The sequence below is a fragment of the Macrobrachium nipponense genome, chromosome 35 (assembly GCF_015104395.2).
Source record: "Macrobrachium nipponense isolate FS-2020 chromosome 35, ASM1510439v2, whole genome shotgun sequence".
NCBI lineage: Eukaryota > Metazoa > Arthropoda > Malacostraca > Decapoda > Palaemonidae > Macrobrachium > Macrobrachium nipponense.
The window spans coordinates 35892488-35916978 of NC_061096.1; the positions used below are offsets into that span (position 1 = coordinate 35892488).

A 24491-nucleotide genomic window follows, 5' to 3' on the forward strand; every position below is an offset into this window, starting at 1 on the left:
AATGGATCTTGGGAAAAGGAAGACTCCTATGAGAAAAATCTTGAAGCCTGTTTCAGTCAAGAAAACTAAACAAAGGAGCAAGCCACTAACTGTGGCCAGCGCTGTTGAACACATTAAAAAAAGGAAAGCGAGTTTAAGTCCTGCTTCTCCTCAGCGTAAAAAGATGAAAATTGGAACAAAAACACCAAATGCAGGTATGGATGGTATTTGCATTATTTATGCAGTTTGTTTACTTTTAAGTTATTGTTTAGTTTTGATAATTATATTTTGCCAAAATTTTTTGCAATATATTGGTTATTAATACAATACAGTCGACCCTCGTTAAGACGTACCAATAGGGGGATCAGGATGTCCATCTTAGTAGATTGTCCAGTTTAACCAGTGATACCTTTATGTATACGTATATACATGTATAAATACCTATAAATTTACTGTATCTCATTATTTTTACAGAGTATGAGTATTAAACCACATAGTAAAAGGCGAAAAATGACGAATAAAACACGGTAAAAATGATAGCACTGAGCCGCATATGTAGATGCCTAGGCTAAGACATGAACACACAGTTGGGTAATCAAAGATCACTACTGCAGCAAACAAAAAATTTTTTTAATTTGATATATTAATATACTGTTTATTATTGATTAATATAGTAATCAATAATAAACAGTGGGACAATTAAGACCATGTGTTCACTAACATAGTATTTTGTTTTCAACAAAAACATTCCGTAAAATGCAAAAATATACATGACCCAAATAATTGTACTAATTCAGTTTGTGAATTTTAACAGTAAGCATTGACTTTAAAATAAATTTCATCATATTGATCTTGGAGAGGGTTTTTTTTTATTGTTACTAATAACTTTGTCAAGAGTTTGTAGTCATATTTTGTGATCAAAATGTCTATAAATAGAGAAGTAGAGGGCTGTCATTTCCTAATACAGTAGTACCTCGAGATATGAAATTAATCCGTTCCGAGGTGCCCTTCGTATCATGAGGTTTTCGTATCTTGGACCACATTTCGTATCTTGGACCACAATGGCTAATCCGTTCCAAGCCCTCCAAAAACACCCCAGTAAATTTCATAATAAAGCTAAATTGACCTATAAACAATGAAATACTACAACCATTTGGACCATTCAGTACCTAACTTAATAACGAAATGCAAATTAACCTGTAAATAAAGTGTATTAGTGTACATGGTATACGAGAAATACTGTACGTAAAATGTGGAAGCTTACCTTTCGAGTGAGGCTATTTCCGAAAGTGGCGGCAGAGGAGGAGGAGGACAAACGGCAGATACGTACGTACACTTAACTTTACGAAAACATAAAAAAATGTAAGGAAAACATACATAAACTAAAATTTACGAAACACATTAACAAAACTGTAACACTTAACTTTAAAAAAAACTAAAATTATAATTTTTTTTTTTTCTGTTTTTGATTTTTAACATTTTTTTTTTTTTTTTTTTTTTTGTTTTTTTTTTTTTTTTTTTACTTTTACGTAGGTTTTTTTTTTTCCACTTTTAACTTTCTGTTTGTCACTTGGTTCTTCCTTTTTGCTTTCAACTTTCTGTTTTTCATCACTTGGTTCTTCCTTTTTGCTTTCAACTTTGTTTTTTATCACTTGGTTCTTCCTTTTTGCTTACTCCTGCTAATGCTAAAGGCCTCTTTAAAAAATAACGATCCAAGGAAGATTGCTTTTGCCTACTTTTCACAATGTTCCTGAAACAACTCAGGCAAACGTCATCGAACTGCGCAAGCATACGACCTGTGTGAGCCTTTTCGGGGTGTCTTTTTTTTTTTTTTTCTATACACGATTGCACTTTATGAAAAGCGGCTAGAGCATCCTTAATTTCTGCCGTTGTCATAGGGTCCTCCTCCTCTTCCTCGGCGCTGCTAGAGAACTCCTCTTGAACGACGTTATGTTGTATGGCCTCCAACTCCTTCAGGTCATCCGTCGTAAGCTCCTCTTAGTGCTCCTCGAGAAGGTCGTTGATGTCGTCCTCGTCGACGACCAGCCCCTTGGACTTGCCGAGTGCAACGATCTTGTCAAGATGTGGTTGGGAAACAGTTTCGGGATCGTCAACTGTTTCTGACTGCAGCACCAGCTTTGCCCACGTCGAATCCCTCGAAGTCTCGGGCGGATACGGCATCAGGCCAGAGTGTCCTCCACGAGGAATTCAAGGTTCGCCTTGAAACCTCCTGCCAAGCTTGGTCGATGAGTTGGATGCAAATGACAATGTCGAAGTGCTCCTTCTAAAATTGACGCAAGGTGAGGTTTGTGGTATCGGTGATGTCGAAACATCTCTTGAAAAGATGTTTCGTGTACAGCTTCTTAAAGTTCGCTATAACTTGCTGGTCCATGGGCTGGAGGAGAGGGGTGGTGTTGGGTGGAAGAAAAAGAATCTTGACGAAGAAATGCTCCGCTAGGATATCTTCCTCGAGGCCAGGAGGGTGGGGAGGGGCATTGTCCAACACCAGCAGACATTTCAGGGGGAGGCGCCTCTCTTCCAAAAATTTCTTCACTGCCGGGCCGAAACATAGATTTACTCACTCGGTGAACAAAAGCCTCGTTACCCAGGCTTTTGCATTAGCCCTCCACATCACTGGAAGCTTCTCCTTAAGCACTTTGTGGGCCTTGAAGGCTCGAGGAGTCTCGGAATGATACACCAGTAGGGGCTTCACCTTGCAATCCCCACTGGCGTTCGAACAAAGTGCGAGCGTGAGCCTGTCTTTCATAGGCTTATGCCCGGGTAGCTTCTTCTCTTCCTCCATGATGTAAGTCCGACGAGGCATTTTTTTTCCAAAAAAGGCCAGTCTCATCACAGTTGAAAACTTGCTGAGAACTGTAGCCTTCCTTGGTCATCATCTCGTCGAAACTTTCTAAATGCTTCAGCTGCTTTCGTGTCCGAGCTGGCAGCCTCCCCATGCCGCCCCACCGAATGGATGCCAGTTCGTTTACGAAATTTCTCGAACCAGCCATGCGAACCCTTGAACTCTGGGGATTGCGTTGATGTCCCTTCCCCTCTGTCGTCTTCCGCCTGCACAATCAAATCGCCGAAAATAGCGCTGGCCTTGTGGGAGATTGCCCTCTCCGTTACCGTATCGCCAGCAATTTCTTTGTCTTTTATCCAGACAAGAAGCAGCCGTTCCATCTCGTCGTGCACGTGGGTCCTCTTGCTGGACAAAATAGTGATGCCCTTGGACGGTGTAGCTGCTTTGATGGCATCCTTCTGTTTAAGGATGGTGCCTATTGTCGACGGATTTCGGCCGTATTCCTTGGTGATCACACTCAATCGCATACCAGCTTCATACTTCTTGATGATCTCCATCTTTGTCTCCAAAGAGAGCATTCGCTTCTTTCCGTGAATTTCAACTTTCTTGGGACCCATGACTACGTTATCTTGTACATAATTTACGTATAAGTACAATAAAGTTTTTGCACAACATGATACAGTACGTATACTGCAACGAAATCACTAACGAATTTACGTTACTAAACGAAATCGTTAGACCGAACGAATACCGTGTGCGTACAATAACGATGCTGGTACGAAGTGGATGAGGTAGGCACGCCACCACGTATACGTACATAAATGCTTGATGGGAGGGATGCTGTCCAATAGGAGAGAAGGATCTCATGGCGGTGACTAGCATCAGGAACCAATGGGAGAGCAGGAGGATGGTGGCGAGTCTACTCAGTTGGCAGCGCGCGGGTTTCAAAATTGTTATCGGTGGTTCGGGCAAATCTCGGACTTTCAGAAACCTTTCGTATCTTGAAAACTTTTCGTATGTAGAGCCATTAAATTTTTCGTATTGGCTTTCGTATCGAGTTTTTCGTAAGTTGAGCCTTTTGTATCTTGAGGTACTACTGTACGTTATAGTGGCAACCTACCAGCCAATCAGGTTTTAGCTGTAGTAAAGTTTATTTACCTTTGGTAAATAAAAAGGAAAATGGTACGCGACGAACAGAGGAACATTAACTAATATTAAATCGGTTGACGCTCTTTGTTGTCTGTCTTATCCGATATTCGGAATAATGGGGTCCGGTTTACCGAGGGTAGACTGTATGTATACATGATAACAATTTAAAAAAAAATATATTTTTTACATCCGTTTTAAGGAAACACAGCAGGCCCCACAAAAACGCCCAAAACTACTGGGAAAACAAAAAAATCTTGGGCTCATATTTTGAAGGAGGGGCTCATGGCTCATGGTCTACCAGCAGCAAAGGCTCAAAAAGCAAGCATTGTAATGGACAAGGCTAGAAAACTTCGTCGGACTCGAAAGCAAAAGGTCACAGAAGATTTTATTCCTACTTTTAATCAAGTAAGTATCTATTTCAGTTGTTGCTTTTACTATGAACATTTTGTTTTGGGGTTATACTGAGCCTTGTATTACCAACTGTAGAAAGTACTATATATAGTATACTGTAGGCTCCTTTTTGCGTTTGTTCTGTCCCAAGTGTTGCTGCCATCTTTCTTACTTTTCATCAGTTCACTATGGTCTTTTTGCCCAGTCATACAACTTTCACAGTTCACCGTTGGATGAGTGGGTTTTGTGCTCGCCTACTGATTTGGTATCTTGAGTTTCCTTCCCTGCTGTGCCAACGCAGAATCAGTGGTGATTAGAAATTCATTCTCAATATGAGGTTTGGATCCCACAATAACCTGTAGGTCCCATTGCTAAGTAACCAATTGGTTCCTAACCACGTAAAATATCTAATCCTTCGGCCCAGCCCTAGGAGAGCTGTTCATCAGCTCAGTGGTCTGGTTAAATTAAAATATACTTGTCCAACTTTCACTACCTTGTTGCAATTTTCACCACATATTCTCTTCAACCTTGAATCTAGAAGTATGTCTTGTTGTTACTGTGCTGTACATGATTTATATCAAATAACTACAGGTTTATTTTATATATTTTTTTTCACATATGTTTATTGCTATTTTGAAGGACTCCTACAAAAGAATATGACATTGGGTAGCTGACAGGGCAATGGGGTGTGACTGGGTCTGTTTCACATGGTGTGAAGGCTTATTATGATTAATGGGGTTTGATAAGATATACATAAATATATAACTAAAAATCCTGTTTCTTGTCCCAGCTGTGTTTTCTCTTTATATTTCATATAAAAAGTTTGCTTGTTCTCTGTTGAGGACTGACCTGTGTTGATGCACATGCTTTATCCTAGCTGGAGGTTTGAAAAGGTCTTTCTTTAGTTGTGTACAAATAAGTAAAAGGTATAGGTTTGTATAGCATACTAATTTAGTTATGAAAACTTATATTTATCAAGCCTACTATGTTAATCATTGCTAATTAGTTTTGGGTTTTTTCTTTTAAGGATATTCCTAAGAACTTCAACTTTACACAGTCAACAGGACATGTTGATTCCCCTGCTCCAATAATTATTCGGAAAAAAGTTGCTAAAACACCCAAAGTACCTGTGTATCGTAAAGGGCAGAAAACTAGTGTTGAAAAGGGCACTAAGGAAAGTATCAGTGATATTGATCTAGAAGGCCTGACTGACCTTTTGGTTACCCCAAAGAGTAAGGATAAGGATATAATCAAAGAGGTAACAGGTTGGACACTGCCTGATATTGTTAATCATTTTACACCATTGTCTAAAGCTGTGAGAATGAAGATGTTTGTGAAGAACAGTGGAAAGACACCACTGAATAAGGTACCTAATCAGGAAACAAAGACACCAGGAACTCCCTCTAGCTTAAATTCTTCTTCTTCTTCTGGGAAAGATATGTTTTCTCCTGTTACACCACCAAATGGTAATATTTCCAGAAGATCTATGTCATCTGTTACTAACACACCTGTGTCTCGTGCAGACACCACAAATTTTGATTTCTGTGCTGTTAAAACACCTGATATAACAAGTGACTGCTTAATATCTCCTCTTGTGACTCCAGATGTTAAGAGTTCAGGACATTTGCTTATTTCGCAGGAGTCTGTTTTAGAAACACCAGTACCAATTGAAACAGATGTTACTACTTTTGATTTTGAAAATGTAGTTACACCTGTTGTCACACCTGATGTTTTTGTTTCCCCAATGAGCACCAGATCTAAACTTACAACTCCAAGAAAGTCACAGGAAGTTTCACAATCTGTAGGCAGTGCTAAAATAAATATTGCACTCAGTGAAACTTTAGCAGGTGTTAGTAATACTAGAGAAACTTCATGCTCTGATGACATTTTACAGACTCCAAAAACTAATAATTCAAGTGTCTTGAACATTAAGAGATTGCTTATAATGCCCAAGGAATCCTCTGCAAGTAATAGCAGAGAAGAACCCTTACAAATAAGCCAAGTAGAGGAAGAGAATCATGCCATAGGTAACCCTAATGTCACTGACATGAAACTTGAAGGACAGAAAACACCTGCATGGGAACATGAACAAGGTAACACGAATACAGAAATGAGGAGGCTGTTACAAACTCCTAAAGAATGTGTGACAGAAAATGATCCTAATTATACTGATGACAGTATTAAAAAGCTTCCAGTAACACCAACAGCAGAACAAGAACCTAGCTCTAAAGATTTTTCAGGACAGAAAAAGCAGTTGAGATCTTCCAAACGACTTTTGGAAAGCCCTGGAACTGATTACTCTAATGTGGCTGGTGTCAGGAAATTATTGAAGACACCAAAAGCTGATGTTCATAAGCATGAGCCAGATTACACAGATGTTGCTGGTGTTAAGAAGTTAATGGAGACACCAAAACCTGGTGTTTCTGTGCATAAACCTGATTACACAGATGTTGATGGTGTTGAAGATTTGCTTAGAACACCAGTGGCTGAAAAAGAACCTGATTATACAGATGTTGAAGGTATGAAAAGGCTAAAGAAAATTCCCAGACTAGAAGTTCCAAGTCCTGGAACTGATAATTCAGATGTTGCAGGCATTAAGAAATTAATGAAAACCCCAAGAGGTGATGTTCCCAAGGATGAAGGTGATTACACAGATGTTGCTGGTATCAAAGAACTCCTCATAACACCACAGGCACACGTAATTGAAGAATCTGATTATAGAGATGTTGCAGGAATGAAAAGATTGTTGAGAACTCCTATAGCATCTGCAGAAAGTCCTGAGAGTGATTATTCTGATGTGGTTGGTGTTAAAAAGTTGATAAAAACACCAAAAGTTGTTTCTAACCCTGAACCTGATGATTACACTAATGTTGCTGGGTTGAAGAAGTTATTGTCAACACCTAATTCAACTCCAGAATCTCCTACTGCTGATTATACTAATGTTCATGGTATCAAGAAACTGTTAAGAACTCCAAAGTCAGCTGTGGATGTAACTCCTGAAGGAGACTATTCAGATGTAACTGGAGTGAAGAAACTCATGAAAACTCCTAAAACACAATTGTCAGAACAGAAAGCTGACTATAGTAATGTAGTCGGTTTGAAAAAGTTGTTGAAAACCCCCAAAACTGATCATTCTCCTATAGCCGATTATACTAATGTATTGGGACTAAAGAAGCTTGTGTCAACACCTGGTGAAGAAGTACCAGAGCATGAAGCTGACTATTCCCATATTACTGGAATAAGAAAAATTTTAAAAACACCAAAGGCAGGCCCTGCAAGTCCTCAGCAGATTATTCCCAGGTGGCAGGTCTGAAGAAGTTGCTTTTAACACCAAAGGATGTAGTTCCTGAGCATGAAGCTGATTATACTAATGTCTCAGGCCTTAAAAAGTTGCTCAGAAGTCCTGTTATTTCAGAAAAGGAAAGTCACCCGGAGTGTGATTACACAAATGTTCATGGCCTTAAAAAACTTCTAAAAACACCGAAGAGAAGTAAAAACATGGAGCCAGACTATAGTAGTCCAAAAGGGTTTAAGAAATTAATGTCAACACCAAGAAAGGTTGATTCTGAACCATTGTCAGATTACACAAATGTTACAGGGCTGAAGAACTTATTGAAGACACCAACTGCAACAATAAAATCCCCACAAGCAGATTATACTCAAGTATATGGGGTAAGGAATCTTTTGAAAACACCCAAGGCTATTCGTAAATCTTCTGATGCTGATCTCGAAGGACTAAGCTACCTCTTGAAAACTCCATTATCAGACAATTTAAATGTTGAGCAATTACTAGATTTGGTCCAAGAGTCTGTTTCTCCAGCAAAGTCATCTAGCAGAACTCCAGCAGTTGTTTGCTTAGAAACTGAATCTGTCTGTGAAAATATACCTCCAAAAGAGGATTTGAAGACAGTTGTTGACTTGGTGAGAGATGAAAATGTTAAAGAAGTAGTAAGCCCCCTAAGAAGCCATATTGTTGACTTGGTGAGAGATGAAAATGTTAAAGAAGTAGTAAGCCCCCGAAGAAGCCATAGAAATAAGAAACAAAGTAATGAAGATGATGCACTCATTAAGAACTGCAGAGGAACTAATAGATCAAAGACAAGAGAACAAACAAAAGATGTTTCTGGATGCCCTGAAAAGGATGCAGTGGAAGTACATTCAACCAAAAACAAACGCTCTAGAGCCACTATGAATAAATCATCAGCAGGTGACAGTGAAAGTAAAATTGATTTAGAAAGAGTCAGACAATAAGGAAAATGAATTTGGAACCACTGAAGATGGAAAGGAAGTCATTGAATATACAAACAAGAAAACACGTTCTAGAAGGAATCAACAGACCCATACACCTGCCCATGAGCCATCAGCCACAGATAGTGAAATTCACACATTCTCTTCTGAGAAAGATAGAAAATCTGCAACTAAAGCAAGTGTAAGGAGAGTTCACTTTGAGACTCCATCAAAACTTGTTACTGAAGAAAAATCAAGTTCTGTAAGAAGAGGTCGGCCAAAGAAGGCTCTTGAAAAACTTGATAGTTCTGCAACAGACATGTCTGAAATCCTAGATGGAAAAACTGAGAACAGTAAGAAAGCAGAAAGATCCACCCGCAGGACAAAGGGTCAGTCAGAAAAAGCTAAAGCAGAGGAAGCCCAGTCAGAGGACTCAAAAGAAGAAAAGCTTGGAAAAATTGCAGCTGAAAAGTCTGATAATCCTGTGGATGACATGTCTGAAATTCTAGATGGAAAAACTGAGAATGGCAAAAAATCAGAAAGATCCACTCGAAGGGCAAGGGGTCAGTCAGAAAAGGTAAAAGCAGAGGAAGGCCATTCACAGGACTCAAAAGAAAAGAGAGGAAAAGTTACAGGTGAAAAATCAGACAGTTCCATGGAAGACATATCCAGAATTCTTGATGGAAAAACTGAGGACAACAAAAAGACGGTAAGACCCACTCGCAGGAGAGGGGGTCAGTCAGAAAAAACTAAAGCAGAGGAAGACTTGCCACAGGACACAAAAGAAAACAAGAGTGTAAAAGTTCCAGTTAAAAAATCTAACAGTTCTACAGAAGGCATGTCTGAAATTCTAGATGGAAAAACTGAGCATAAAAAAGCAAAGGAAGAACCCGTTTCGTTAGGACACAAGGGGTTACACCAGAAAAAACTAAAGCCTAAGAATACCTTGTTACACACGGATCAAATGAAAAGAAGAGTGTGCAATTTACAGTTGAAAAATCTAATAGTTCTACAGAAGAAATGTCTGAAATTCTTGATGGAAAAACTGAGGAAAACAAGAAAACTGGAAGACCAACTCGCAGGACAAGGGGTCAGTCAGAAAAAACTAAAGCAGATGAAGTCCTCTCACAGCACTTGAATGAAGATGCATCTGAAAAAACTACAGGAGTGAAAAAAGAAGGTAACATACCCTCCAAAGGAAGTAACCATGAGAATGAAATCAGTGACAAGATTACCAAGAAGTCTGGTCGCCAACCAAGAGTGAAGAAGACCTTGAATGAAAATGATTTAGATAGCAAGTAAGTGGTGAGAATATGTTTATGTTTTTAGTATAAATTGTACCAGTTATATTTTGTTCAGTAGTATGGACATTTTTGTCATTATTATCTTCTGTAACATTTTGTTTTCTGGTATTTTCAGCTTTACAGCACTTAAAATTAAAAATAGTAGGGAAGAATAGAAATCAACATAGATTAAGTTTTTCAACTTTACATTGTTCAGCAACAAATGTTAAAAGCAATAAAAATACAACAATCACTTTAAAAATAAAAATGAGCAAAATTACATAAAAACAAAAGCTGCATTATTGAAAGATAAGGTTACTGTACACTTAGAATGAAATACAAAAATGACGATGTATAAGTGACTGACTTCCATCTAATCTTGTGATTCCTGACTGACTGACTCCTGCTTAATGATGTTCATTTCATTCTTAAGCAGAAAGTTTGTGTATTTAAATGTTAGTCCACTGTGTGCAAAAACATAATAGATTGTAAAGTGTTACATTAATACAATACTGTACATAAAAAAAATAGATATACATGACCGTAAATGACAACTATGTCGGACGGTATTACTCAGCTTATCACTCTCCGTTTGGTACTAGCCAGACCTTTTATATATGCACATTTTGATCACAGGTTTTTATGATTTAAATTTTTTATGGATTTTTTAAATGAGAATGTGAAACCAAATAATTTTGCACAGTATGTTATGAAGATTACATTTGTTGGAAGAAGCAGAAAGCTGAAAATGTTCTGAGTTGCTGATTTAGCTATTTTTCACAACATTAAATTTCACTATAATACCTGATTGACTTGATTTTGACAATTTTTGACATCTCACAGGGTGTTGAAGCCAGTCACAAATTCAACAATACATTCATGCGTAAAATATATAATAATAATACTAAAAGAACTAGGCACTGCATGTGAGTGTATGTGCCTTTTGTCTCCTGAGATTTTACAGAGCAAATAGCTGCCATTTTGTATACTGGCATTTTGTAATTGCCATATATAAAAGCTAATGAATATTTCACCTAAATAATGTGTTTATTTGTGCAGGTGTGTTCAAGATACTTATAAAAATTATTAAGGGATTAGGTTATTTATTTGGTTTGGGATACATAATCGTTACATGGTCCAAAATGTGCATGAGCTTAGGTTATCATATAGTATTGAAACATTGGTAAAACAATATTTCTTGATATTTACAGTTATATTTATTGCATTTTAAACAGCCTTATTAACTTTACTAAAATTTGTAGTAAAATAACAGTACATAAGTAACACACTATAATTACCTAAGAGAGATCAAGTAAACAGACAGATATTCTTTTACAAGTAAATGTTCTCAGTTCATTTGTCAATTACGTCTAAATATTGCACTTGCATAAGCAGTCATATGAATGTATGTGTATTCCCTCTTTCTCACTTACCCTAGTTCAAGTACCTTCGATGTATAGGACAGAGTAAAAATACTGTAAATAATCATGTAAGAAATAGTGTTGTAGTATATCTTTAATAAGCAATGCACACACATGAAAGTTAGATGAAGTGTTTCATATTAGATTTTTAATGTAATTATACGAAATGTTGACACACACATGCAGTACATACAGTATTTGTTTATATTTACTTACCTTTATTTTTGCATTCATAAATTAATTTCAAGCTTGCAAGTGCATCTTTGAAATTTGCAATGGAATAATGTTACAAAACAAGAGAGGAAAGAAACTGAGATTTGCATGTGGTTGCTATACCTGCTTTGAGGTATCATGCTTACCTGTTTTTAGAAGTTTTATCTCATATCAGATGCAAGTCTTGGGACAAATTGTAATGTAAGGGGGCGGGTATTAATTTGGATATGTTTGAAGTTGCTGGTTTCACTTTATTTTCATTTTAAATACTTTTATTTTAATTTAACTATTGCTCTTACAAAAACAAAATTTGTTTGGCATGTGTATATGTATAGGATGTGTTTTGCTTACACAAAAATGGGTTTACCTAACAAAGGGTTGTAATTTAACCTCCATGCCAAGGTAGGCAAAAAAAAAAAAAAATTGGATTACTCAATTTACACTTATTTTTTAGAGCAAAAAAACATGAAATTTTTTATTTATTAGTTGGACACATTGTCATTTATAGTATAAAATTATTAATATTATTAGTATATATGAATAGTGAGGAAGAAACACAGTTTAAAACAAAACATGGAAACAAGCAAGTAATTCCTGAGAATGAAGTCAGATCTACAAGACGTGGTCCCAAAAATATGCCCTCAGAGGAAGAAATTCCCACTACTCCAAGGAGAGGAAGGAGGAAGAAACCATCAGAAGAAGACACAGCAACACCTTCAAAAAGGTAGTACTATATGCTTTCCTGAGTATTTGTGTATAAAAAACTTTTTAGCAAGTTAGATTTTATTCCACTTTTTGGGTCCTTATATTTTATTTGTTGAAAGCTTATAGGCCTAACTGTTGAAGTGGAACCCAAAGAAAATATTTGCTGTTTTTAGTGACTTAGGAGAAGTTTCAGCAATGCCCTGAGAATCGTTGAAGAATAGTGGCATCAGCAGTTATTTAAATTGCCATGATCATGTCAGGGGTATCTTACTAAAACCAAAATATTTATCAGTAAAATTTAGCTGAAGGGTTGGTATTCACTTGCTTACCTTACAAGGGAAGATTTCAATTAGTATTTCATGTGATGGATAGTTGATATTGTTTCTTGGACATCATTAATTCTGTACACACAACAGGGAGGAAACCCAGCCTGCAAAACGTGGAAAAAAGAAAGTAGCTGCTGAGAATGAGGTTCAGTCTACAAAATGTGATATAAAAAATTCAGCTTCTGAAGAAGAGAATCAGCCGACTCCAAGGAGAGGAAGAAAGAAGAAACTATCAGAGGAGGATATAGCACCACCCTCTAAAAGGTATTTGTTTGATTAAATTTTTGTAAGTGTATAGCTAACTTGTCTGCAAGTTGTATGTGATTCATTCAGATAATTTATCTCTAAGGAATTAATAGTACAATTGGCTCTCAACTTGTGAACCAACTGCTGAAAATTAGCACCTCAGTGGCATGGTCGGTTGGTCTTGGCCTGCCACCTTGGTGGCCCCGAGTTCAATTCTTAGGTATTCCATTGAGGGGTCAGAGATGTGTATTTCTGGTGATAAAAGTTCACTCTCAATGTGGTTCGGAAGTCATGTAAAGCTGTTGGTCCCGTTGCTGAATAACCACTGAGTTCCATGCAACGTAAAAACACCATACAAACAAACAAACAAACTGCTGAAAAGTGAAAATACTGCTTGAGAAGTATTTCAAACTCCAGATCAGTTCCCAACTGCAAAATATCATTATCTTTAGACACTAAGCATACTAAGAATGTAAGTAATAAATGAGAAGCCCAGTAGCCAATATACATAAATGCGTTTAGGATTCACATTTTATTACCTCCTCACTAAAGTTACATTCATTTAATTAAGACTTGAAACAGAATCCTAACATGTTATAGAAAGAGTTATGGGAAGCTTGCTTAGCATATTCACTGTTACATAATAGCAAGTGGAAAGAGATAGAATTTTATATTGATTACTTGTAATAAAGAAAGCACATGAATAGCTTACTTAGTTATATTTATTTTTGTTTAACCCTCTTACGCCGAAGCGGTACAAAAAAAAAATTGTCTCCCGTGTGCCGGAGGTGTTTCAGAGTGAGCGCAGAAGCGGTAAAAAATATTTTTTTCAAAAAATCACAGTGCGCTTAGTTTTCAAGATTAAGAGTTCATTTTTGGCTCCTTTTTTTTTGTCATTGGCTGAAGTTTAGTATGCAACCATCAGAAATGAAAAAAAATATAATTATCATATATAAATAATGCGATATATGATAGCGCAAAAACGAAATTTCATCTATAATTGTATTCAAATCGCGCTGTGCGCAAAACGGTTAAAGGTAACAAGTTACTTTTTCTTTTTTGTAATGTACACTAAATTGCAATCATTTTGGTATATAACACATTGTAAAATGATAAAAGCAACACAGAAAATATTATCACAAAATAATGCATGAATTTGTAACGCTCGGTCGTAAACAAATATTTTTTTCAAAAATTCACCATAAATCTAAATATTGTCCTAGAGACTTCCAATTTCTTTCAAAATGAAGACAAATGATTGAATATTACTATACTGTAAGAGTATTAGCTTACAATTGCAGTTTTCGACCATATCTGACGAGTTAAAAGTTGACCGAATGTCGAATTTTTTCATATATATATATATATATTTTTATATGCAATTATTTCAGAAATAAGAAAAGCTACAACCTTCAAATATTTTTCGTTTTATTCTACATGAAATTGCGCACATTTTCATATATAAAGCTCTATGAAATGCCTAATATGAAACTGAGCAAATATTCCGAGAATGGGATGTACGCATTTCGGAGATTTGTGGCGGAGAATCGCGCGCGGAGGGAAGGAAAGATTTTTTTTTAAATTCACCATAAATCTAAATATTTTGCTAGAGACTTCGAATTTGTTTCAAGATGAAGATAATGACTGAATATTACTAGACTGTAAGAGTTTTAGCTTACAATTGCATTTTTCGACCATTTCGGTAGAGTCAAAGTTGACCGAACGTGTTTTTTTTCTATTTATCGTGATTTATATGCAAATATTTCAAAAATGAGAAAAGCTACAACCTTCAATTATTTTTTGTTGTATTCTACATAAAATTGCACACATTTTCATATATAAAATTTTATGTAACGGCTAATTTAAAATGGTGCAAACATTACCACAATCGCACGTATGATTTTTCGGAAGAGTTACCGCGCGGACGTAAAGAAAATGTTATTTTTTTCATAAATTCACCATAAATCGAAATATTGTGCTAGAGACTTCCAATTTGTTGCAAAATGAAGGTAAATGCTTGAATATTACTAGAATATAAGCGTTTTAGCTTACAATTGCGTTTTTTGACCATTTCGGTAGAGTCAAAGTTGACCGAAGGTTGAAATTTTGGCAACTATCGTTATTTATATGAAAATATCTCAAAACTGATAAAAGCTACAACCATGGGTTGTTTTAATTGTATTGTGCATGAAATTGGCGCACACCTTTCCATATATAAAACTTTATATAACGGCTAATTTTAAAATGGTGCAAACATTACCACAATCGCATGTATGATTTTTTTCGGAAGAGTTACCGCGCGGACGTAAGGAAAAAGTTTTTTCATAAATTCACCATAAATCGAAATATTGTGCTAGAGACTTCCAATTAGTTGGAAAATTAAGGTAAATGATTGAATATTACTAAAATATAAGAGTTTTAGCTTACAATTGCGTTTTTCGACTATTTCGGTAGAGTCAAAGTTGACCGAAGGTTGAAATTTTGGCAATTATCGTTATTTATATGAAAATATCTCAAAACTGATAAAAGCTACAATCATGAGTATTTTATTGTTGTATTCTACATAAAAATGCGCACATTTTCATATATAATACTTCATGTAACGGCTAATTTACAATGGTACAAAAATTATGTCAAAGTGACGAAATAATTTCCGAGATGTGTCACAGATACTTTTTTAGTGCGGCAAGAAAGAAATTTGCGCTTGCGCCGCCTGCGTAACGATTATAAACAAAACACACCTTGATCCGTGAACTCCCAGCATCCCCAAGGCGCGTGATTCAAAAGTTTTAGGCTGGTAGGCCTATAAGTATTTTTCCGCGAATTTTAAAAAAAACTTTTGTAAGTCGACGTAAAATACGTCCAGTTGGCACACGGGTGACAAAAAATGTCAACGTAAAATACGTCCAGTCGGCGTAAGAGGGTTAATTGAAATGCCAGCAGAGACAGGTAATGAATATTCATAATTGTATAAGAGCAGATTTCATGCGTAGAAATTTAGTTAATCTTGAATGATGAGAAATAATTGAGATTTGCAATATTTTTTAATAATGAAAGATTTGGAAGTCTTGGTTTAAAAAAAAAATTAAAGGTTGCTGCAGTTGAGGCTTCATTACTGTCTTGCAGCTATAGTCTCCCTAGATTCTAGAAATCCCTTTGGTGAATTGCCATGGCGTTTGTTCTCATAGTCACTTGGATGTGCAAGGTTGATCACAGCTCTGGGCTTTGTTCAGCTAGCTTGTAGCAACAGATATCTTTTTACATTTTTCAAGAATCTCAGGACTAAAACCAGGATTGTTAAATATGTTTTATAAGAATCAGTGGCAGGCACCAATTATTATTATCTAAAAACAACCCCACAGGGAAGAAAGAGAAAGAATTTACATCAGTCACTGTTTTACAGAAAACAAATGCAAGGATCACTTCTTATATTTATGAAATTTTAGAATAGCTTTTCTGTTAAGACTTTTCTGATTCAATTTCTTTATGGTGCTATGTTAACAAAAGCAAGAACCAGACATTACTATGTACACCTTGGAAATCGTGCTATACACAGGTTATATACTAAAATATAAGGTGAAATTCTACTATATTACTAACTTTTTATAGAAAATACTGCCATCAATAGCCCTTAAAAAGTGCCATCAACAGAATTCAGTAAAAAAGTAGGTACAGTATTCCACTACCTGCCATTTTAGGGAAGTTTTTAATTTATATCTTTATTTTAGGTCAGAAATATAAAAGATTATCTGTTTCTTGTCGACATTATTAACATTTCTTATGTGTGTAGTGAGGAAGACGTCCAGTCTGCAAAACGTGGCAACAAAAAGATGGCCTCTGAGGACAAAAAGATTACCTCTGAGGAAGAGGTTCAGCCTCCTACTACTACTAAGAGAGGAAAGAGGAAGAGACCGTCAGAGGAAGAAATAGCATCACCCCCCAAAAGGTATTTGCTATTTTTAAACTCTCAAAGAAAAATATTGTATTCTGTTTTTGCTGGTCTGGAAGATTTTAAGTCCATGTCCTGGAAGGTGTAAAAATATGGGGGCTTTTATTTGAATTAATTCAAACCACAACCCATTTGAAATTTCAGCGGAGAGAGAGAGAAAATATCCATCACAATTGCATAAGAATAAATTATTAAATTATTTTTTTTATTTCAATTCTTTCAGTTCCTAAATATAGGCAACTGAAAGTAATTTGTAAGTTGAATAAAATAAAAATGTTAGGTTTTCAGTTGTTAAGGCTACAAGAGTTTTGACAATTTTTTTTTTTCTAATGTAACATATTTACCTGCCACTTACATGGTAAAACAAAATTTCCTAGTTAAAAAATAATCACTAGGCTGCTTTCAAGTGCATCTTTTCTCTTGATATCTTCCTATTGGCAAAAATGGTTATATCTAGTGTTGTCTCTACATCTGTAAGCTCTGCAGGGTGAGGAGGAGTGCAGATTTTCTTGTAAAGTGATGGGTTGTACCAACAAAATTAATTTTGATTAAAAAAACATTGCATTAGTTTTGGCACTAAAAGAAAAAAAGATTGGTTTAAATAAAAATTGTATTAGTTTTGGTACTTAAATCCCATCACTATGCATGCCATTTTGTTTTGGCTTAAGGAGAGATCATGGATGTACCTGTGCTTGTGTGTTATCGGACTATGATATACTATAGTTTTTAGTACTAGTGGTGGAAAAACCAGCCTGAGAAGAGCCTTTATTAGGGTCAGGGGTCTGGATAAAGCAATCCTTTATAATGATCCTTTGCTTTCATACTACCCATTAAAAATAGTTTACCTTGGTACTGTCAAATCCCTTATCTGTTATGCATGGTGCTTCTATTTTCATCACTTTAAAATTTTAAAACCTATTTCCTTGATTTCTCAGGCTTCACCAGTATTTCTATAGAATACTCAAGCAAGCTATAAATTGAAATGTTTGTTTAAAAATCATATAATTTTAAATTACAGATGATTGTCAGTTTTCTTACATTAAATTTATTTCCAGGGTGAGCAGAAGAACAAGAGCTCAGAAGTAAATCAGTGGAAATAATAATCTGCAGGATCAGTAATAGCTGATGATCAGTACCTGAATACAAGAACTCAAGAAGTAAATCAGTGATAGTAATAATCACCAGTACCAGTATACATCTTGCAGAACCTTATGTGTATATTGTGTTTTCTTATTTCACTGTCCAGAAAGCTTTGTATATTCTGATTCCCTTTCATACTTTTTGTAGAAAGTCCCTTTCATACTTTTTGTACAAGGTTAAGTGAATTTAAATGGTACTAAACCAGTTTTATTTTAAGGACACCTTCACAGACTTTCAACTTAGATTTTATTATAGAAATGTAAAAGAAATTAGGCTTTACTTTTCGTGCATTATTTCCTTTACTCTTTGTACAAATAGTTTGCATGGAAATTTTTATTTGTATAGTTAAAACTGTTCGGAATTACAGAACCAAACTTGTAAAGTTAATATATGTATGTATTGTACTTTTATAGTCAAAACAAAATTCACAATTTGGAAATATTGTATATAGTTGGCTGTAGTTTAAGTATCCTGCTACTATATTATGGATTTCTAAAAAATAAATCTGTTTCTTAAAACAACAAGACAAGAAGCTAAAAAAAATACTAAACCAAGAAAAATGAGTAATTTGTCAGTGTTTTCTCTTCGCCCATACTTATTCAAAATCTTGCGAGCCTGAGCTATGACAGAGCCCATAGTTTTCAGTTCTTCCTGTGTTGAACCAACAGTCTGTGACCCTTCAACTGTAAAAGAGAAAACACCAAACTGAGTTATTGGTTTGCTTTTCACTGTCAGTGATTTTAATACACTATAAATAATACAATATCAAGGCCGATACAAAATTTTTACCAGTTTTTAGTAAAAACAAAATTGTTCTCAGATGCGTTTGGAAAGAACCACTACTAGCAACAACTGATGCCACATTTCCTAAAGCAAGGATCTTGTGAATTTGATGGACATCTTAAAAGAAAGAAAAAATTATAAACACTATAACTGGCTACTATCAGTCTGTCAGACACTTCAGACAAAAGTAACAGTATGCCCTGTGCTTTTGGGTCCCAAGCAGTTTTAGACCTCACTTTTCATGTATATGAAGGGCTTACAATATTTCATGCAAGAAAGCAGAGGGAACTTGCATTACCATTGCAATTATCCCAGATCTGCAGGTCAGCACCAGTGAATCATCTAGACAGTTTCCTGGATACCTGATCCTTGGCCTAAGGTATGGTCTAGGTTAATTTAGCCTGCCTTTCCAGTCAATACTGAATTGAGATAAATACCCACTACTGGTTGAAACATTTTAAACATTAAATAAAGGAAAATTGGCACAGCAGTCTTAAAAGTAGTGCCGATTACAAAAATAATTAGTAAAATGAAAAGGCTAAATGTTCTATGCTGATTTTTTTAATTTCTATCAGGCTGGTAAAAGCTATGGAAAGTATAGATTAACTTGAACATTTTCAGGATGGAGACTGAACATACAGCAATAAAAACTGGTTGAAGTAAATTATTTAATGAGTACAGCAGTAATTGACTGACTGCTGATCAGTGAAAGTTAAATGCTTTTAAGTAGTTTTGGGAATAATGATTAAATAACTGCAGGAATAAGCTAGCCTACATGTCAAATATTGCAGTTTCATATGAAATGGAAATGTAACTTGTGATAATAAGATAAACAGTAAAACTACTGTACTCGCTAAAAAATCACTTAAATTAAGACCACACAATCCACTCAAATGTAAAAAAAAAAAATTCAGATCAGATCACACCTTTGAGAATGAGTCTCCTCAGACTACAAACCAATAGAATTATATTTAGCAAAGATTTCTACAACCTGAAAAAATAAATTTTCATTATTTTTATCATCTTAACTAAATGCATGTGCAATACAAGCAGACAAAATGGGAATCTGCATGATTAAGTAGGTTTGAATACAAGATAATGAAATAAGCCATGCCTAGGAATACAGAGCTTGTCAATAAGCTAGACAAGAAGTGAGGCTTTTACTTGCTGAGAACCCAGGATCCACTGGGTGCATTCTATCCCTTAGATTAGTCTTAATTGGGAAGAATGTACAGTACAAGATTTGTGTACAGCCTGGCTGTGAGATAATGTATATGTTGGGTTTGTTGTGCTACAAATCTATTTGCCTCTAAATAAACTTGGTAGAGAGTGTATGTCAGTGCCCTACCTGGCCACTGTATACATATTTGAATTCTAGATGGATACTGATTATCAGTTATCACCTGTTATAGAGCTGGTGAGAAAATTTGAAATTTTTTGTAAAACTATTATGAAATATACAAAAATAAAAGCTAATATGTGTGATTTACTAAGTAATCTCAATGCACACACTCATAATATGCAGCACACATAAGGTTTCACATATACATGCTTACCAAACAATTACATTAGCTGTACGCTTTCTTACCTGGCAGTCGAAAATTCAAATTCCTGGCGGCAGTAGCAGCGCTGCCATCGTTTGTGTAGGTGATACAGATCCTGCCCACTTTGGAAATACCTGGTACTGCTGAGCTTTAGACTTCAATTCGTTGAGCCGCAATGTCCATCTTTGGGGAGGAGGGAGGGCTCTGATTATGTAACTGTTTGGTAAGTATCTGTGAAACCTTATTTTATCATTAAAATGTCAATTTTACATAAGTGACTTACCAAACAATTACATTAGCTGACTCCACATTACACGGAAGGTGGGTATAGGGACAGCTTTATGAACAAAAACAAGTCATGTGCTCACATTATATATAATGTCTGCATTACCTTACCTTGTGAGAGAGCAGGTACAGGTAGATACTGCCTCTGGTCGGCGCTCTCATCACATGTAGGAGACATGGCAGTAAGGACCAGGGTCGTCCCTACTAATGGTGGGATTTTTGCAATCATGGAAGTCCACCGATGATTGACAAAAACAATAATAGTTTGCCCTTGCCCTGGGCGAAAAGACCAGATAACACTACACAACACCATCACCTACACTAAAAACCATATGATACCCTTAAACAGATATAAGAACTGGTGGGTACTTCAGGTACATGTACCCCCAGGCTTCCCATAAACGCAAAACACCTCAAACTCAAGGTGAGGAGACAGTAGAGGGTAAACACCGGGTCCCCCTATGCTTCCTCTCCCAACACCATTTCTGCTACTGACACCTGGTGAAGAACTTATACAAGGTGATAGAAGTCTTCAGTTTTCTGGATTGGACAATTACATTGTTAGCCAGAAAATTGAAGATTGCCAGTCTCTGGATGAGGATTTCTGTGCGGACTGGATCAATTTGTTGTCCTGTGCAGACAGGGCAGCGAGACACGGTTCAGTGGAATTGGCTACCTTATTCACTATGGGAGTACTCAAGAAGAGAGAACGGTAGTGCTCCTTCACATCTCTAGGAGTAACCACGAACCAAACATTGGCTTTGTTGCTCTCCCCCCTGAGTAAACGTCACCTGTTTCCAGAAGAAACCATCAAGCATGTACTGTCGGACCTCGAGAACAAGTCCACCAATGATCTGTCTCAATCAGTGAGAAGACCTAAGGAACCTCGGGCGACAGGAGCCAAAGCTTCACCTTTCCAAAAGCACACCTTTCGAGGAGGTAAGTCGAGGTGGCAGCAGAGACCAAAGACTAACCTACGAACCACCTCCAAGTCTACCAAGAGACCTCTCTAAAGACAGATAAATGATCGAAAGGTCCTTCACCTACCCATGGGGTCAAAACTCCACAGCTACTGGGAGGAATTGGTGTCGAAGAGGAGCAGAACAGCGGGTCATACAGGTGCTTCGAGAGGGATGTGTGATCCCTTTCACCGGATCCACCACTGTCCAATACACCTGTCTGTTTGACAGCATACTCTACGGGATCAATAAGAGCTTTGGCTTTAGCCAAAGACGTATAAGAGCTCATCAGCCAAGAGGTCATAGAGGAGGTAACAGATACGAACTTCCAGGGTTTTACAACCAGCTCTTTGTAGTCCCCAAGGTATCAGGGGGATGGAGACCTATTTTGGACGTAAGCGCTTAGAACATCCTCGTCCGGAAGACGAAATTGCGAATGGAAACCAGTCAATCAGTAATGTCAGCCATCCAACCGGGCGACTGGATGGTATCTCTCGACCTGAAGGATGCATACTTCCATACCCCCATTCATCAGAACTCCAGAAAGTTCCTGAGATTCGTCTTCAAGAGGAGTCTTCCAGTCCAGAGCCCTCTGCTTCGGTCTGCCACACACCTCAAGTATTTACTCGGATTCTCGCTCCTCTGGGAAAATGGCTGCACTTGATGAGGATCAACACAGCCTTTTACTTACGCGACTGGCTCCTGAGAGCCGGATCCAGTCGTCCGTGTGTGAAGGACTTGGAGAAGACGCTCACTTTGATACAACAATTGGGTATCTTAATAACCACTGAGAAGTCCCAATTGATTCCTACTCAGAGGATTCTCTATTAAGGCTGATTCTCTCTAGCTTTTCGGGTTTTTCTCTCCCTGAAGATAGAATCCTGCCTGTCGCCAGTCCAACAGTTTCTGGTTTGCCCATCCTACTCAGCTCTCGAATGGATGAGCCTAGTCAGGACCCTGGCTTCACTGGAGAGTTTTGTTAAGTCAGGACGCCTACACATGAGGCCGCTTCAGTTCTTCTCGAAAACAAATTGGTCCCGGAAGACACAGTCGGACTCACTAGTTTTCCCCCTGATGGAAGAGATAACGGTGGATCTTCGTTGGTGACTTTCGAGGGAAAGATTACAAGAAGGAATTTCCCTAGTCGTGTCGAACCCCGACCTGCAGTTCTTCTCAGATGCCTCAGCCAGCGGATGGGGAGCCCTCCTAGGAGCCAAGAGACTATCAGGTCTGTGGACAGAATGAGAAAGACCTTGCACATCAATGGGAAGGAATTGAAGGCCATCCTTTCAGGAGTACAAGTGTACGACCTTTAGTCACCTGAGGAAACATAGCAGACTACTCGGCCAACACCACAGCATTGACATATGTGTGGAAGCAGGGAGGAACCCACTCGTTCTCTCTCGGTAAGATAGCCGAAGATCTCCTCACCTGGACGAACGAGAAGAGGATCACCCTTCTTCCAAGATTGCATAAGGGAGAATGAAAGTGATTGGAGACGAACTGAGTCGGCTAAATCAGGTGTTACCAACAGAAAAGACTCTGAACAAGAGTGTGTCAGGACCTCTGGAAGCTTTGGGGAAGACCATCGATAGATCTGTTCGCCACATCGAGGGACAATCGCCTTCCCCTTCCTGTTCTCCTATTCCAGAACCACTAGCATGGAGAACAGATGCGATGCTGCTAGATTGGGGAGGACTGGACGATTGCGCTTTTCCTCCCTTCAGAATGATAAGAGAGATCTCAAACAAGCTTCAATCGCACCAGAATGTGACAATGACCCTAGTAGCGCCATTCTGGCCCAGGAAAGAGCAGTTCCCGGACCTTCTCAATCTGCTGGTGGATTTACCAGACTAGTACTTCCACAAAATCCATCGCTTCTCAGATAACCCCATTACAATCGGTACCACAAAGGTTGTCCGCTCTGGCCCTGACAGGATTCAGACTGTCAGGAACCTGGTCCGAGCAAAAGGGTTTCCGCGAAGGGCGTCAGAAGCTATTGCTAGCTGCAGAAGAAGTTCTTCTGCCGAGCTCTACCAGTCCCAGTGGAGAGTTTTAGGTCATGGTGCAGACGACCTAGGATCTCTTCTTCTAAAACATCTATAACAGAAATTGCGGAATTTTGTTATTTCTGAGGGACACCAAGAAGTTACATCAGTTTCCAAGCATAGATGCCTCGACATTCGTCTTTAGTTCCTCCAAGATTCCAAGCATGAAGAAGTGGAATGGAATTGGATGTAGTTTAAGGTGGCTCAACGGTCCCCAATTCGAACCATTGAATTCGTCAAATATGAGAGACTTAACTAGGAAGACACTATTCCTAGTCGCCTTAGCCACAGCGGGCAGAGTAAGTGAGAGTCCACAAGGCCGGAGAAGTCTCCTTGGGAGGAGGCAAAAACTCCCAAAGAAGGAACTTCTCCTGTCGCATAAAATCTATAGTTTTTATTTGCAACTTCGACTGAGGGAAGGCGAACGAAGCCTTGCCTGACTCCCTCTTCTTAGCAAGCCACTCTTCTCTTCTTTCAGTGCTTTCTTCGAGGACTGGTTTCGGTAATCCCGAAGGCGTTGATCTCCTATCTTTCACAAACATCAACGGAGGGGAAGAAGGCGAAGCTGATTAAAAAAACAAAGTCCGGATACGTCTGCAACAGGAACCTTAACAGACTAGAATAAGCAGAAGAGGTCTTTGAATCCTGGTCTTGGGTTTCCTCTTCCGACATGCCGGCCGACACCCCGTCTTCCTCTCCCGACATGCCGGCCGACACCCCGTCTTCCTCTTCCGACATGCCGGCCGACACCCCGTCTTCCTCTTCCGACATGCCGGCTGACACCCCGTCTTCCTCTTCCGTCTGGCTCATTGTCTTCTACAAATAGACCTTGAAGCTGATATTTAAATGGTCCAAAGCAGAATCCTCTAGCAAGGGTTTGACCTTCGAATCATCCTTGGGCGAAGCCAAAGTCATGGCTGTCGTACGGCTCTTCTTCGAAAACGAACGACTGGGAGTTGGAAACCACACGAGACGTATGAGGCGAACGAGTCGAAACAGCTCAAGACGAATGAGGCGAACGAGTCTAAATTCCTATCGACA

At 37.7% G+C, this 24491-nt stretch overlaps 3 protein-coding genes across 3 annotated transcripts in view; 2 read left to right on the forward strand and 1 right to left on the reverse strand.

Annotated features, from left to right (window-relative positions):
• The first annotated feature begins 1 nt into the window (after position 1).
• On the forward strand, positions 2 to 8563 carry LOC135208619 (uncharacterized). Its single transcript, XM_064240992.1, has 3 exons — positions 2 to 194; positions 4131 to 4336; positions 5349 to 8563. Exons 1-3 carry the CDS (start codon positions 2 to 4, stop codon positions 7632 to 7634), a joined length of 2685 nt encoding a protein of 894 aa, XP_064097062.1. The 3' UTR covers positions 7635 to 8563.
• A 944-nt stretch (positions 8564 to 9507) lies between these two features.
• Positions 9508 to 18398, forward strand: LOC135208621 (DNA topoisomerase 1-like). The gene is made up of 5 exons (XM_064240993.1): positions 9508 to 9846; positions 12010 to 12189; positions 12587 to 12760; positions 16533 to 16688; positions 17747 to 18398. Exons 1-5 carry the CDS (start codon positions 9569 to 9571, stop codon positions 17775 to 17777), a joined length of 819 nt encoding a protein of 272 aa, XP_064097063.1. The 5' UTR covers positions 9508 to 9568; the 3' UTR covers positions 17778 to 18398.
• The window catches only part of LOC135208622 (vesicle transport protein SEC20-like), a 28622-nt gene continuing 22156 nt past the window's right edge, over positions 18026 to 24491 (reverse strand). The window contains exon 6 of the mRNA XM_064240994.1: positions 18026 to 18514. Coding sequence (XP_064097064.1) covers positions 18324 to 18514 — 191 coding nt within the window. The 3' untranslated portion in view covers positions 18026 to 18323. The remainder of the gene's footprint in view (positions 18515 to 24491) is intronic.

Excerpts from the sequence above, each read along its gene's own strand:
- LOC135208621 (XM_064240993.1), top strand. The coding sequence starts at position 9,569 with ATGTCTGAAATTCTTGATGGAAAAACTGAGGAAAACAAGAAAACTGGA. Across the intron at positions 12,190-12,586 it reads ACAGCAACACCTTCAAAAAG|GGAGGAAACCCAGCCTGCAA; the intron begins GTAGTACTATAT and ends TACACACAACAG. Across the intron at positions 12,761-16,532 it reads ATAGCACCACCCTCTAAAAG|TGAGGAAGACGTCCAGTCTG; the intron begins GTATTTGTTTGA and ends TTATGTGTGTAG.
- LOC135208619 (XM_064240992.1), top strand. The coding sequence starts at position 2 with ATGGATCTTGGGAAAAGGAAGACTCCTATGAGAAAAATCTTGAAGCCT. Across the intron at positions 195-4,130 it reads AACAAAAACACCAAATGCAG|GAAACACAGCAGGCCCCACA; the intron begins GTATGGATGGTA and ends ATCCGTTTTAAG. Across the intron at positions 4,337-5,348 it reads TTATTCCTACTTTTAATCAA|GATATTCCTAAGAACTTCAA; the intron begins GTAAGTATCTAT and ends TTTTCTTTTAAG.